Raw genomic sequence first — 16,389 nt, forward strand, 5'->3', positions numbered from 1 at the left:
CCCTGAACACCCAGGTCCTGGTGCTCCTGCTGCTGTGCATGCCCCTCAATCCCCTGGACACCATGGAACAATGCTTCTGGCAGCAGGAGATGAGCTTGGACTGGTGGGACTGCATCGTCATGCAGGGATGGGATGACCAGCAGTGGGTGCAGAACTTCTGCATGCAGATGGCCACCTTCCTGGAGCTCTGTGAGTAGTCTTTGGTGACAGCACACCCGCATGCAACTCAGCATTCCCGTGCAGAAGCACGTGGCCATCTCTCTGTGGAAGGTCACCATGACAGACAGCTACTGCTCTGTCAGGAACCAGTTCGGCGTGGAGAAATCCACAGTCGGGACTGTGCTCATATAGGTAGCAAAGGCCATCAACCACATGCTGCTATGAAGGGTGGAATGTGGACAGCATCATGGATGGCTTTGCCACCATGGGCTTTCCCAGCTGCGGAGGAAATGCATAGACGGCACACACATCCCCATCCTGGCCCCTGACCACCATGCCTTGGACTTTATCAACAGAAAGGGGCACTTCTCCATGGTGCTGCAGGCCCTCATGGATCATAAGGGACGCTTCACCAACATCAGCGTTGGGTGGTCGGGAAAGGTACATGACACCTGCGCTTGGTTCTGAAAGATGCACTCTGGCACTTTTTTCCCTAACCGCACCATCAGAGTTGGAGAGGTGAACATGCCCATTGTAATCCTGGGTGATGCAGCCTTACCCCTTGCTCCCCTGGCTCATGAATCCTTACATGGGCAGCCTGGTCACTGACTGTGTGTTTGGCCATTTAAAGGGGAGATTTTTAGAATCTTCTCACCTGTCCAGACCTCAGTGAGCACAACATCCTCTTTGTGGTGGCAGCATGTTATGTGCTCCACAACCCATGCGAGAGCAAGGGGGAGACTTTCTGCCGGGGTGGGAGGGTCCCAAAGCTGAACGCCTGGCCAGAGAATTGGAGCAGCCAGACACCAGTGCCACCAGGAGAGCACATCAAGGGTCTGTGCTCATCAGGAAGATCTTGAGGAAGAGTTTCATGCAAGGTCAGTTGTGAGATTCTCCCCCATTCCTCCCCACAAGGGGCCCCTGTGAGAATCATGTTCCTGCCTCTTCCATTTGCATGTAAAACACAGAGAACACTGTTTACAATATATGCCTAAGAATTAATAATCTGCCAGGTAATATAACATTGCCTTACAGGTCTGTCAGACTTGTAGAGCTAACTTCTGATCTTAAGTTGGGCTTCCAAATTTAAGAAACAGGATTCAGAACAGTCACAGAAAATAAACATTTGTAATTAGACACGGCAGCCACTGGATGTCAGCAATTGCTGCCACTTTTAACAGAATTTCTGGTGAAATATGAAGGTCTATGCTTTCAAAAAGTAATGCACCACACACAGAACTGGAAATGGGAACTGCAAGTGCGAACAGATGGTTAGACAGAAAAGCACAAAACCAGATGTTCAGGGTTGTTTCAAACTGGGTGCAAATTCATATACACATAAGTTTGTATGTAGTGATTTACAAAAAGAAGGGGGAAAATCTCTCACACACACACAGAATTGTTTAATTGCACTGGGTTTGATTTAAAACTTTGTGACACTGGAAAAAATGTGGCTGTAGTACTGGATATATGGTAGGAACAATGCTGAGAAGTAAGCAGCCATTTTCATTTGATTTATTTATTTATTACTATAGTAATGTCAGAGCAGAATTGAATTTTAAACACAAAGCAAATAAATAAAGCCACATAGCAAAACAAAGCCATACAAGAAGTAAAACAGACTTTCTCCAAACTTTATCTATCCAGTACGCTTAGGCTATGTCTAGACTGCAGGCTTCTTTCAGAAGAAGCTTTTCTGGAAGAGATCTTCTGGAAAAACTTCTTCCGAAAGAGAGCATATACACAGCAAAAGAGCATCGAAAAAGCCATCTGCTTTTAAGAAAGATAGCATCCACCCTGAATAGATGCTATCTCGCATTTAAGTTGTGATTTCTACAGCCAGCAGGGGCCAGCAGGGTACCTGTGCTTTTTCCTCTTTCCTCTTCTTTCAAAAGAACTCCCTCTTCCCCATCCACACACGCCATTTTTCAAAAAAGCTCTTTTGGAAAAAGGCTTCTTCTTTGTAAAATGCGGGTTACCAATGTTGGAAAAACCCCTCTGTTCTTTCAATTTTCATTCAAAAGAACACAATTGCAGTGTGGATGTAACTCAAGTTTTTTCAGGAAAATGGCAATTTTTCTGAAAAAACTCTGCAGTTTAGACATACCCTTAGATATCAGTCCAAACGCTGCTCAGCATAATGAAGCCAGTGAGTCTACATGCATGAGTTATCCAATTTCCAACAATGGATTGCAATCAGCAGGTTTCTCAAAGTGGTTTTGATTTAGAGGTAAATTAGAGTGAAATAACAGCACAGAACACTGAGAGACAGGAGTGGTGGCTGTAACAAACTACATGGGACTACGGGAAATGTGGCCGTACTCATGGTAAGTGAACATCTGGCTAACTAAAATCATGCTGGACCTCGGATAGATCAGTGAGTGCTGGATTTGAGAGATTCAACTGGTAGCAAACATCATGAGATTTCCCAATGTCTTATACGTGATAAAGCCCCTGGCTGCGTCTAGACTGGCATGATTTTGCGGAAATACTTTTAACAGAAAAGTTTTTCCATTAAAAGTATTTCCGCAAAAGAGTGTCTAGATTGGCACGGATGCTTTTGCGCAAAAAGTGCTTTTGCACAAAAGCATCCGTGCCCAGTATAGACGCGCTTTTGCGCAAGAAAGCTCCGATGGCCATTTTAGCCATCGGGCTTTCTTGCACAAAAAATTAAGGTGCCTGTCTACACTGGCCCTCTTGCACAAGCATTCTTCCACAAGAGGGCTTATCCCTGAGCAGGAGCGTGAAAGTATTTGCGCAAGAAGCACTGATTTTGTACATTACAAAGTCAGTGTTCTTGTGCAAATTCAAGCAGCCAGTGTAGACAGCTGACAAGTTTTTGCACAAAATCTTGCCAGTCTAGACACACCCCCTGAGTAATAAAAAATGCAGCACTCAATATTTCTCACGATTCCTCATTGTATTGTCCAGGAAGCCCAGCCTATGGGTGTGTCTATGCTGCACGTGTGAGTTAGATTTCAAACCCAGGTCCAGTGACTTGCACTAGTGTGCTATGTAGACATTGCAGTTAGGGCTAGAGCTGGAGCCTCCTCCCTGGCCTGGGCTTCAGTATCCAAGTTCCAGCCAAGTCGCAATGTCTACACAGCTATTGTTGGCACATAGTGTGGGACTGTGGGCCCAGGCTGGGGGTTCATTCCCAAATCTAATGTAGACATATGTTAAGAGCCAGGCATTGCAAAGTCTATCCCTTTGTGGCTCTAGACCTAAGTGACCAGGGAGTGCAGTACAGTAGCAATTATGATGACCACAGATTTCTGACAGTAGATTATTTAATTCTGTATCATATTTTAAAACCTAAAGCATGAAAAAAATAAGGAAGAGATTAACCTAATTTTGCTCTGGGGACCCATACATTGCAGTCAATCTGCTTTGCCAATAAGTCACAGATTGGTATCACAACATGAGCAAGAATCTGGTTGGGAGGAATGAAATGGTATTCAGTGGCAGCCTTGCACATCCATTATAAGTGTAAGCATTTCACTAAACTATGAGCATACTGTAAGACAGACATGTCAAATTCAAAGCCTATTAAGGGCTGCACAAATGAAAACTGATAGTTTTCAGGGCCACCAAAGGAAAGTCATAATTATTTTTTACTAGCAGAAATACCCAGCATCACCCGGGGAAAATATAGTAAAAGGTGCGATGAATGAACTATGTCAATGATATTAACATAGCATATTTTATTGGAAATACTTTTCTCTTATATATTACTTTAAGAAATTAACATAGCTAGTACTTTTTCTGTTATCTTAGGGAAAGGATCTCGTAGTTGCAGTTTGTGACACGCTGAGCAGAAGAGTCCAGCAAATGCCTATGATCAGGCGCTCCTAAAAGCTAATTAGTGGCCCAATTTGGGCTTTGGGGGCCCTATTGGGGCTCTGGGGAACCGATTTTGAGATATAACCAATCCAGTTATTTAAGTTAGGAAATCAGTAGCATCCATTCAAAATTTGGTGTTTCTTACCATTCGGAGATCTTTTGGGACAAACAAACAAACTCGGAAATATGTATAGATTGTTTTAGGTATATTTTATAATATTTTTTCAGGTCTTGTTTGAATATAATACAATTATTTGATGTGTAAAATTGTTATTTGCATCCATGAAGAGTTTAAGATGCTTCAGCCCTCCCTTACTCTAACCCAATGCCCTCCCCTCCCACAGAGCCAGGCACCCCCATACCACCACTCTAACCCAATCCCCCTCTGCTCCTGTAGAGCCAGGCTCCCCCAGCTTTCCCCCCGCTCTAACCTAATGCCTGGGTCCTGGAGCCACCGCCGTCATGCGCTTCTCCCTCCAGGTGCTGGGGCGTGTGCACAGAGCGGCCGGCTGTGAGCAGTCCAGGCGCGTGGCTCAGAACCAGCAGGAGTGGCATTTCTTTAATCAAAGAGCCTCATGCGGCTCGAGAGCCTCGGTTGGCCACCTCTGTTATAAACAATGTAACCGGGTAGGCCACACTTAGATAATTTATAAAGATGTAGTCACAGGCAGCAAAAAAATTCGATCAGGCCGCATGTGGCCCACAGGCCTCATGTTTGACATGACTTCTGTAAGAGATACAGAGAAGGTCATTAAGACAGTAACTCTTAAGCGGTCTGTGAAATAGCATGCTAATTCTCATTAAAATGGTTTAATATAGTGAGGGCTACATAAATTATTGCTATATAAGAATGTAAGAACAGCCATACTGGGTCAGAACAAAGGTCCATCTATCCCAATATCCGGTCTGCTGACAGTGGGGGATAACGGGTGCCCCAGAGGGAGGGAACACAACAGATAATCCTCATGGGAGCCCTTTCCTGTCACCCATTTACAGAAAAACAGAGGCTAGGGACACCATTCCTACCTATCCTGGCTAATAGCCATTGATGAACCTAAGCTTCATGAATCTTTCTAGTTCTTTTTTGAACACTGTTAAAAGATCTAGTCATCAACATATTCTCTGGCAAGGAGTTCCACAGGTTGACTGTGCGCTGAGTAAAGAAAAATTTTCTTCTGTTTGTTTTAATCCTGCTGCCTATTAATCACATTTGGTGTCTCCTAGTTCTTATATTGTGGGAATAAGTAAATAACTTTTCCTTATTCACTTTTTCCATATCAGTCATGATTTTATAGACCTGTCATATTCCCCATTAGTCTCCTCTTTTCTAAGCTGAAAAGTCCAAGTATTTTTAATCTCTCTTCATATGCGATCTGTTCCAAACCCCTAATCATTTTTGTTGCCCTTTTCTGAACCTTTTCCAATGCCAACATATCTTTTTTGAGATGAGGTGACCACATCTATATGCAGTGTTTAAGATGTGGGCGTACCATGGTTTTATATAGAGGCAATAAGATATCCTCTATCTTTTCTCTCTCTCTTTTTTAAATGATTCCTAACATTCTGTTTGCTTTTTTGATTGCCGCTGCACACTATATATTATGGGGAGTGCAAGAATGGATAGCAAGCTACCTCAAAACCTGCCTTCACTGAAAATAAAGATTCCATTCACTTTAATCTTACTGTATGTGTTAGGACAGTAGAACTAGTGATGTAGACCATAAAACCCAACAAAGATCATCACCATGCTTCATCTCTGACACTAACTCCATGGGGTTATTATTTGTATACACTATATCAAAGTTCTAGATGGATTATTTGCCACAATCACATGTCTAATTGCTTGTGCTACAAGTAATAAAGATCTTTTGTCCTAATAGTCATCATTCTATTTCTGGATCAGAGTCTGTCTGACTGTCATGGGTTAGAACTGAATACTTTGGCTTGGTTTTCTATAGTGGCTATAAATAATACCATAATTATGACATAGTGTCTCACTTAGTAGTGGCCATTGCTTTTCCATGTGTTACAGACATGATAAATATAGACAATCAGTTAAAGCTGAGAACACTCACCAGCTCACAGGATCAGACCCTAATGCATTTCCTTTAGTTGATGACTCTAGGGAATGGGTTAATGAACTTTCACTCCAGTGGAAAATGTGTTCTACTTTTGATATTTATGAATTATTTTTATGACTAGAGGCATATGTAAAAAGAAAAGCTCTGATAAATAAAATACATGCATTTATGTTCTTCTATGCAAAAAAAGCTTCAGTAGCTTGTAAGAGCCATATTTCTCTTGGTGTATTTGCTGGAATTGCTAAGAGTCTAATGAGAGTAAGAGAAGGAGCAAGGAACGCTGGCAGGTGTAGAAATAAGATGAAAGATTTTCTTCAGGTCATTTTTTTAATACTACCAAAAAATAGCTCCCAAGCTGTATAAATCCACTTCTTTAGTCAAAAACTCCCCAAGATAAATAGTTCTTTCTCTTTTATTAAATGGGGCTCAGTGGTAGTTATTACCTCTAACCTTTTGGTCTGGGAGCTTTGACAAAGGCCAGCCGATTTATGTTTTAGAGCAAACTACTCTGTTATATTTAACAGTTCATAAAAAGTAAAGTTCCCTTGAAAAGTTCTCATGTGTACCAGCTCCCAGATGCCCTTGAGAAGTAATATAATGTAAAGAATGAGTAGTTCCTGGAATATTTCAGTGATGACTGAGGCAGGTTTTAGGATAATTTACTTAACTAACAACAATAAATAATCTTTATAGTAAACACAGTCCCTGTGCTGCTTTCACCTAGTCTGGCAGCATTTCTTGCCTCAGTTTATGCAACTAGCTTCTGTTTCTCTGCTTGAGTTTGTGAGCCCACAAACTGTATTATAGAGTCCTCTAGGATGGTAACATCTTTAAACTTCATGCTGAAGCTCAATCCCAGGTAGCCCAGCAGCAGGCAGAATTCACAGTGCTCATGTTTATAACATTCACATACTTACTGACATACTAGTCTCTTGATGCAAGTACTAGTCTCTTTGTAATAATGAAAGTTAAACACATGGAATAAGAGGATAATGCACCCCTAGGCTATTGCTGACATGCAGTTACCCTCTGATCATTCTATCCCAGATGCCTCTGTTGTTCTACATCTCCACCTGTTTAAGTGCTTTACAATCATTCTCCACTGCTTTTCACCTTGAGTAGTCATTTGCACCTGTGCAAAGTGAGTGCAAAGTGAGTTGACACCTACTTTTCACAGATGCAAATCATTTCACAAGGCATCGAAGGCTCTCTGGAGCTGCTGTGGACAGAAGTTGCATTGTCTGTTGAAGCATGAAAAATAGGTTGAATGTAGGTGATGGAAACTCTCTATGTGAAGGGATAATGGATATGGAGAGAGAGAGACTTAATTATTTGAGTAAAGGTTTGATAATCCTTGGACCATGAGATAATTATTAAATTAATAAAAGGAAAATGTCTGTCTTATATCTAATTTTTAAACATCATGGGCTGCGTCTAGACTGGCAAGTTTTTCCGCAAAAGCAATTGCTTTTGCGGAAAAACTTGCCAGCTGTCTACACTGGCCTCTTGAATTTGCGCAAGAACACTGACAATCTAATGTAAGATTGTCAGTGTTCTTCCGCAAATACTATGCTGCTCCTGTTCGGGAAAAAGCCCTCTTGCACAAATGTATTTGCGCAAGAGGGCCAGTGTAGACAGCTAAAAACTGTTTTGCGCAAAAAAGCCCCGATGGTGAAAATGGCGATCGGGGCTTTCTTGCGCAAAAGCGTATCTAGATTGGCACGGATGCTTTTCTGCAAAAAGTGCTTTTGCGGAAAAGCATCCGTGCCAATCTAGATGCTCTTTTCCGCAAATGCTTTTAACAGAAAACTTTTCCGTTAAAATCATTTGCGGAAAACCATGCCAGTCTAGACGTAGCCATTATGTTTAACATTATATTACAATGAAGACAAGGAAACTTGAAAATAAAATACCAAATCCAAAGGAGGTTATTGACTTGGAAGGACCCACAGACAATGCAATTACACCTAGCAGCCAGAAGCGTAATAGTTCATTTTTAGAAAAGATCATATCCTTTCCCTTGCCAAACATTAGTGGCATGGAGAAATACAGTCTGGGAAATCACTCCCACAGTAAAAAATCCAAAATATATATCATGATCAAGTTGGTATTATAATATATGGTTACCATTTTCTGAATTTCAACAAAGTACGTAAATACAAAATTGTGATAAGGGGTTAACCAAACCTAAATGGATCTGTAATGGAAACAAACAAGGCTATTTATGACTAAGATTTATTAATGCTTATGGAAAGGGTATGCATGTTAATGATAAATTGCCTGCATTATTGCATTGACAGTTTTTTGCTCCATTTATAACATCATTTTAAAGAACAGGGAAGTTACACTGCTACAGGTTACTAATTAAGCCTCTTCTATCAAGGCTTTTGATGTGAATGAGCAGAGGCTGATTGCTACAGTCTCATGGGTCTTTATGGTAGCCTCAGTCCACTACCCAACACAGTGGTATTCATGTCAAACAAACCACTGCTGCTGCCACCCTCTGCAGGGAGTAAGGTGACCCGATAGCAAGTGTGCAGAATTGACACTTTTTTCTGGAAGGAGGGGGAATAGTCACGTATATAAGATTTTATTTAAAAACAATTAAAAATAGAACAATTAAAAATAGGAAAGATTGCAGTGCATTACCTATGTTATTCCTGTTCTGTGGCTAATGAATGGTGAGCTTCAATTGCAAGGGACAGGCATTCTCACTAGCATTAAATTAAATAATTAGAAAAAAAATAGTCCCTGGAGGCTTAGCTGAGATTAATGCACAGCAGCTTGGGTGGAGAAAGGAAAGTGGAGAGCAGGAGCTGCCCAAAGCTTTTACTTTGTAACTCCCCAGGCGTGAGTTCTTTTTCAGATTATCCATTTAAAAACACACTCACTAATGTTTTCCCCTAACAATTTACCTAGATTAGTTTTTATAAGCTTTCCATGGGGGGAAAAATGATAATGTGACCTAAAATATTTCTCTTTCAAAAATGGCCAAGTTATAGTGGAAAAAACAACTTCAGCCGCATAAAGATGTGATGGCTATAAAAACAATCCTTGGGACTTGCACTGCTCTGCACCTGCAGCAGCTAATTAGGAAAGAGGCCCGAAAGTCAGCGCCTGCCACTGTAAAGCATAGGAAAGGAAAGCTTCCTGTTTGAGTGAAGGATGGATTTAAGATCTAGTCCTGGAATCATCTGTTTCAACAGGCCTGGAGTGAAAGGCAGCTGAATCACATTTCTTGCTTACAACTGGAGAGGACATAGAAAAGCTCCCATATGCAAAAGTGGTGTTAGAAAATGGTTAGTCGTTTATGTGAACAAGTGAAACAAGGCTTGGGGAGATCCTGGAGGCCTTTTAAAAAATAAGGGGTAGGGGATGGTTCATTTTCTTTGGAGTCTATAGGATACACAGGATTTCTAGTCCTCAGCTGAAGCTTCCAGTGCAAATACCTATATTCAGAGAGTGCTTCTCAGCAGTTCTTTTTTCTTTCTCTGTAGAAAGACCTTACATTTCAGGCTATGCTCTGTCTAGACCATGGGGGCAGATTTTGTGGGTTTGCAGTGCCACTGCAGCCTACCATTGCACAGGTGGTGCCTCCTCTTCAACAGTTAAAATTTCATTTAACAAAAAAGTTGAACTTTTATCCCTGTGGTTATAAGGAAACTCCTCCAACCATGCCCCTAGCACGTGCTAGGTTGCAGTTACTGGCCTTGCTTCTGATCTCATTTACTTTGGTGTTTACACCAGTGGAACTCTGCTGACTGCATAGGCGCAAGTCTTGACTTTCATTGGTGTAATTGAGAAGAAAATATGGCCTACTGACCACAAACAAACAGAAACAACAGTGTATTAGGTGCTGTAGGACCTTACACACTCAGTGACGGATGTCTAAAGGCTTGTCTACATTTGGCTGCTCAGAAAAGCTAATGTGAATTAAGTAAAGGTGTAAATACAAACTGAAGATGAATTAAACTGTATTCAGTTCCTCTGTGGATACTCTCATTCAGACCTGAAGTGGCCTTAATTCGATTTAACTTAATTCACTTTCTAGCCATAAGTCCTAGAAAATCACCTGCAATTATTTATACCCTCAGCTTTCCAAGAGCAAAAGGAGGGGCTGCTTTCCAAATTCAGATCCTTTATGTGCTTGAAAAGTATGCTCTCCAAGTAGTTCATCAGCTCCTCTAACCTAAACTCCTATGTACTGTGTTCAAGAGTGCATGTATTTTCTATGCATGCAGAATACAAACAAGCTGGTATTTTACTTATCAGAATTTAATCAAAACTTCAACAAATTACTTCATATTGAAGTAATCGCTACCGAAGGCTCTTCATATAATCACTCAAAAAGCTTTTACTGGGGAGCTAAATAGTTCAATAACACTAATTAATTGTGTTTCTTGGGCAACTGAGACCATATAAGTGGAAAGGTGGTTCTGGTACATTTCCCACTACATTGATTTTCACATTTCTGGAACACATTTTCCCCTAATACTCATTAGTGTGCAGAGAAAAGAGCTGGAAAGGCATAGTAGAAGGATGGCATTCCTGAAATATGATTTGAGATTTCTACTAGCTTTGCAGTGTTTGCCAGAAATTCAAATTCTGGCAAATTACTTAGCCCTTCTAGGCTGTTTGCCCAATAGGCTGAAAGGAAAAAACCCCAGCAAGCCTAAAAATCTGCTAATATTTATGTACCACTATATGATTCAGTTGTTTTATTACAGAGTGAGAGTGACATGAGAAAGAGGGATGGAAATTCTGTGAGTCCAGAGGAAAAAAACATAAGTATTTGAAAGTGTTACTGTTAGAGTTTTAAAGGTGGTAATTAAACCACCCCGAGACTTACAAGTTTGAAGAGGCTGAGAGAGAGAAAATGAACATGATTGCTCTCTGGGGGTTTTCAAAGCTCTACTTTCTACTCGCTTCTGAAAGTCCACAAAGAGGTACAAAGAAAGTGCTTTTCCCACTTGAGCACTGTTGTTTGGTGATTCATGAAGCTTTCTCCCCTGACTGAAGTGGACATCTCTCAGTTATATACCCCAGGGCTTCACAGCTCCAAAGGGAAAGAAAGCTGTCTGAAAGAAAGTATTACAAATTTAAAGGCCTTGTGAGGTCTTTAAACTTTTTAGATCAGTAGAACATTACTCAAAATACAATAAAATATTCTTGTGAGTAAATGGATTGTTATAGTCTGTGGCATGAAAAAGTAAATAAAAAAGGCTGACTTGGCTGGAATCCCTACTGGAGGTTGTAGGCTCAGATTCCTGTTTCAAGGCCCCCATGTTCCAGGCTGTGTCTACATTTTCAGGCCCTGAGCATTTCTCTGTCTTTCCTTATTAAGTTACATATAATAAGAGGAACTAAACCTGCACTTAAAAACACACACTCTGCTCATCCAGTTTTGTCTTATTCTTCCTTTCCTGCCCCAGTCTTCCCACTGTGACCCCTCTTTTAGTCTCAGCTGCCAAGTGTCTGGTCCTAGCTATTCTGCTGGTAGCATGACATAGAAGGGAGTAAAAGGATAATAGTGCCATATGGCACAACTAGTTTATGTTCCTAACTTAATTCTCAAAAACAGACTCCAAGAGCTGGAGGTGTGCTGCAAATACCTTCCCAGTTAATTCTTTGACAGAGGGGCATCACATGGGGTCAGATTTCAGTCGGTGTTAAACAGCAGAGATCCATTGACACCAACAGAGTTATGCCAGTTTACAGCAACTGAGGCTCTGGGCCCCAATTTTTATACACAGTGTTTAATGTGACTTTCACTCTAGGTAAAAGTAGGCAATCAGTGTCTGTAACCTACTCCTCTCTCTCCCTCCCTATGGAATTCTCTAATGTTTGGCTATTATTAACAAGAAAATGAAGGTTGCAGACCATGAATTCGGTCATAGCCCAGGAATTATGATGCACCCGAATATCTGTAGAAGAACTATGAGGAATCCTGTGGCTCCTTAAAAACTAACAGATTTATTTGGGTATAAGCTTTCATAGGTAAAAATCACTTTGTCAGAAGCATGGGGTGGAAATCACAGAGGTAGGGAGATATATATATATAATACACTAGTCTATCAAAAGAAGGGTGTTATGTATCAAATGGTAACCAGGCCAATTTATCCAGCATGGATGTGGCTCACTCCTAGCAGTTGTTGGGGAGATGTGAATACCAAGAGAAGGAAAATTGCCTTTGTGATGAGAGAACCATTTTAAGTCCTTATTCAGTTCTAATTTGATCATGTTAAATTTGCAAATGAATTGCAGCTCTGTTGTTTCTCTTGATAGTCTGGTTTTGAGGTTTTTTTTTTAAAGGATGTTTACTTTTAATTCTGTTACTGCAGTGGTCTCCAACCTTTTAAAGCACATGTTCACTTTCTGAATTTAAGTCAACTAAGGATCTACTTCACATCCAAATACCCTTGATCTGCCTTCTTCCCCGTCCTTTCTCCTATTCCACTCATTGTCCAAGGCGCTGTTCTGCTCACTCCACAGAGATGGGGTATAGGAGCAGGGGCAAGGGGATACCCTGATATTAGCACTCCCCTCTTCCACCTCCCCCATCCTGTATAGCAAGCTGGAGGCTCCCAGGGGTCAGCTCCAAAGCAGAGGGTAAGAGCAACATGGCAGGGGGAGGAGGAAGGGCAACTGAAGTGCAGGCATTTGATAGTCTCATGACCAAACCAGTCAGGATCACCTGTCAGAGGCTCCAAGATCTACTGCTAGATTCTAATCTGCTGGTTGGTAACCACTGTGGTACTGACTGTTCAGGGAGGTTAAAGTGTTCTCCTATTGGTTTTGTATGTTACCTTTCTTATTCAAAAGGGCCAGAAGTCTGTGCAATGGAATGTTTGACTCAACACCAAGAAATGTAACATACAAAATGGAATGTGCTACTTGGACATTAAGAAAGGTTTTTACCCACAAAAGCTTATGCCAAATAAATCTGTTATTCTTTAAGGTGCCACAAGACTCCTTGTTGTTTGTACAGATGCAGGCTAACACAGCTACCCCTTTAAGACTCGCAGAAGAACTGGCATTTTAATTGTAGCATGGTATATTCAAAGAAAATATCACATAAAATCATCAGTTACTATTGAAAACAAGTTGACAAAGGACATGTGTTGACACTGATATTAGAGATGTCTGTGGAATGGAAGAACTGATGAACATAAGTCCAAAAACTTAGCAACATGTCTCTGTCATGTGAAGACATATGTGTGCTCATTGGAATTTGTGCATGAGGCTTGTCCTGCAAAAGGATACTCTGGCATCCATTTTAACCTGTATAATATACTTGTGAGCTGTCACTTGTCCTGGTCTCCCAAGATCTGTCTGCACCTCTTTGCTATTGTGCTTTATGAATCATCCCCAGTATGCAAATGTCCTCCTCCTGGGGGACTCCGATGTAGAGCCATGAGCTGGTGTTTCAATAAGATAACAAGTTACTTAAGCCTTTGTACATACGTTGGGTTTCTCTCAGGCCAGATAAGGCTCATTTTGTTGTTTTTTCTAAATGTCTGGTGGCTGGATGGTGTAGTGCTGATTTAATATGACCCCCTTCCCCATTGCACTGCAAAAGAGTTTTGAACCAAGAGCCACCCCACCTTGTGCTGTGCTCTCAGAGACCCCCACATTCCCAGTTACAGGTTCACCATTCTCAGTTGAAACAAAAAACAGGGCTATGTAGCACATAAAAGACTAACAAGATGGTTTATTAGGTGATGAGACAGTGTAGTTTCTGTTGGTATTCCGAGGTGGGATTAGAGGAGAGAGGTTTGTAAAATGTGGTGTTGGAGAGTAGTCTGGCACACCTCTCTCCTCTGGTCCCACCTTGGAATACCAACAAAAACTACACTGTCTCCTTAAAAGCCTCCCTACAGTTACTCGGGAACAAATCCGCATAGAAACACCTTCTGAACCCCGACCAGGACTGTTCTATTTGCTTCCCAAAATCCATAACCCTGGACACCCCAGATGTCCCATCATCTCAGGTATTGTCACGCTCACTACTGGTTTATCCAGCTTTGTAGACTCTCTTCTCAAACGCTACGCAACCAACACCCCCAGCTATCTCTGAGATACTACTGACTTCCTAAGGAAACTACAAAACATCAATAACCACCCCGATAACACCCTCCTTGCCACCATGGATGTAGAAGCTCTATACACCAACATCCCACATGAAGACAGATTACAAGCAATTAGAAACACTATCCCAGAGGACACCACTGCCAATCTGACAGCAGACCTATGTAACTTTGTTCTCACCCACAATTATTTCCAGTTTGAGAACAACTTATACCTCCAGATCAGTGGCACAGCCATGGGTACACGCATGGCCCCACAGTATGCTAACATCTTTATGGCTGACTTAGAACAACGTTTCCTCAGCTCTTGTCCCCTTTTGCCACCTCTCTACTTATGCTACATCGATGACATCTTTATGATCTGGACACATGGCCAAGAAACACTGGAGACATTCCACAGAGATTTTAACAACCTACACCCCACCATCAATCTCAGCCTGGACCATTCTACATGAGAGATCCATTTCTTGGACACCACAGTACAAATCACCAATGGAAAATTAGACACCACTCTACAGAAAACCCAACGACTCATACAGTTACCTACATGCCTCCAGCTCCCATCCAGAACACACCATACGATCCATCGTCTATAGCCAAGCCATTCGATACAATCGCGTCTTCTCTAATCCCACTGACAGAAACCAGAAACTTCAGGATTTCTACCAAGCATTTATAAACCTCAACTACCCACCCAGAGAAACAAAAAAACAAATTGAAAGAGCCAGACGAATACCTAGAAACCATCTACTTCAAGACAGACCCAAGAAAACCAACCATAGAACACCACTTATCATCCCTACAGCCCCCAACTTAAACCTGTCCAACACATTATCAATAAACTACAACCTATACTGGAACAGGATACTAAACTCCGAGAGGCTCTGGGAGACAGATCCATAGTCTCCTAGGGTATGTCTACACTACAGCACTAATTCGAACTAACTAACTAAGCTAATTCGAATTAGCGCATCTAGACTTAAAAACTAGTTCGAATTAGCGTTTTGCTAATTCGAACTAGCATGTCCACACTGAGTGGACCCTGAACCGAGGTTAAGGACGGCCGGAAGCAGTACTGGCAGGGCATCAGATTAGGACTTAGAGCGTGGAGCTGCTGTCTCAGGCTAGCCGAGGGCAGTGCTTAAAGGGACCCAACCCCCACCCCAGACAGATAGTTCTCAGGGGTTCCCCACTTGCAAAGCAGTCCTGGCTTGGAGTGCCCTGAGTGCCCACACTCGGCACATCACAGCACTCGGCCATCAGCCCGGCTGCACTTGCCGCAGGCTGCCATCTGGAGGGGGGGTCAATCGAGGGGCTTCAGGAGAGCTTCCACCCCAAGGAGCCTGCAGAGCCAGCCCAGTCCTCCCCATCGGAGACTCATACCCCATTCCTCCCTCACCTCCTTCCACTTACCCCTCCTTAGCCCCCCTTCCTCATGTACAAAATAAAGGACACGTGTGTTCAAAAATAGAAACTCTATTGAACAAAACTGGGGGAGACTGGGAAAAGGAGGTGGGAGAGGGGAAGAGAAAGGATGGGAGAGGGGAGGGCAACTAAAATGATCAGGGGTTTGGAACAGATCCCATATGAAGAGAGGCTAAAGAGACTGGGACTTTTCAGCTTAGAAAAGAGGAGACTGAGGGGAGATATGATAGAGGTCTATAAAAGCATGAGTGGGGTGGAGAGGGTGCATAAAGAAAGGTTCTTCATTAGTTCCCATAATAGAAGGACTAGAGGACACCAAATGAAATGAATGATTAGCAGGCTTCAAACTGATAAGCGAAAGTTCTTCTTCACAAAGCAAATAGTCAACCTGTGGAACTCCGTGCTGCAGGAGGCTGTGAAGGCTAGAACTAGAACAGAGTTTAAAGAGAAGTGAGATAAAGTCATGGAGGTTGGGTCCATGGAGCGGTATTAGCCAGGGGGTAGAAATGGTGTCCCTGGCCTCTGTTTGTGGAAGGCTGGAGATGGATGGCACGAGACAAATGGCTTTGTCATTGTCTTCGGTCCATTCCCTCCAGGGTACCTAGTGTTGGCCACTGTCTACAGACAGGCTACTGGGCTAGATGGACCTTTGGTCTGACCCAGTACCGCCATTCTAAACTCAGGGCTCAGGGTCGGGGGGTCTCAGTGGACCCCCTTGATTTTCATGCACACCTGCTCCTGGGTGGTCAGGCTGGCAGCTATCCTGCCCTAGACGGCCACTTTCCTGTGCCTAG

The 16,389-nt window shown here is 42.3% G+C and overlaps 1 protein-coding gene across 3 annotated transcripts in view; it reads right to left on the minus strand.

Moving 5' to 3' along the window:
* MKX (mohawk homeobox) overlaps positions 1–16,389 on the minus strand; it is a 120,929-nt gene that overhangs the window by 17,350 nt on the left and 87,190 nt on the right. The window contains exon 6 of one of the 3 annotated variants that reach the window (XM_075922562.1): positions 4,448–4,729. The exons of the other annotated variants lie outside the window; for them this stretch is intronic. Within the exon in view, the coding sequence (XP_075778677.1) occupies positions 4,650–4,729 (80 nt within the window). The 3' untranslated portion in view covers positions 4,448–4,649. Of the gene's footprint in view, positions 1–4,447; positions 4,730–16,389 lie in introns of those variants that run through there. 3 annotated transcript variants of the gene reach the window in all.

Source organism: Pelodiscus sinensis, chromosome 2 (assembly GCF_049634645.1).
Source record: "Pelodiscus sinensis isolate JC-2024 chromosome 2, ASM4963464v1, whole genome shotgun sequence".
Taxonomy (NCBI): Eukaryota; Metazoa; Chordata; order Testudines; family Trionychidae; genus Pelodiscus; species Pelodiscus sinensis.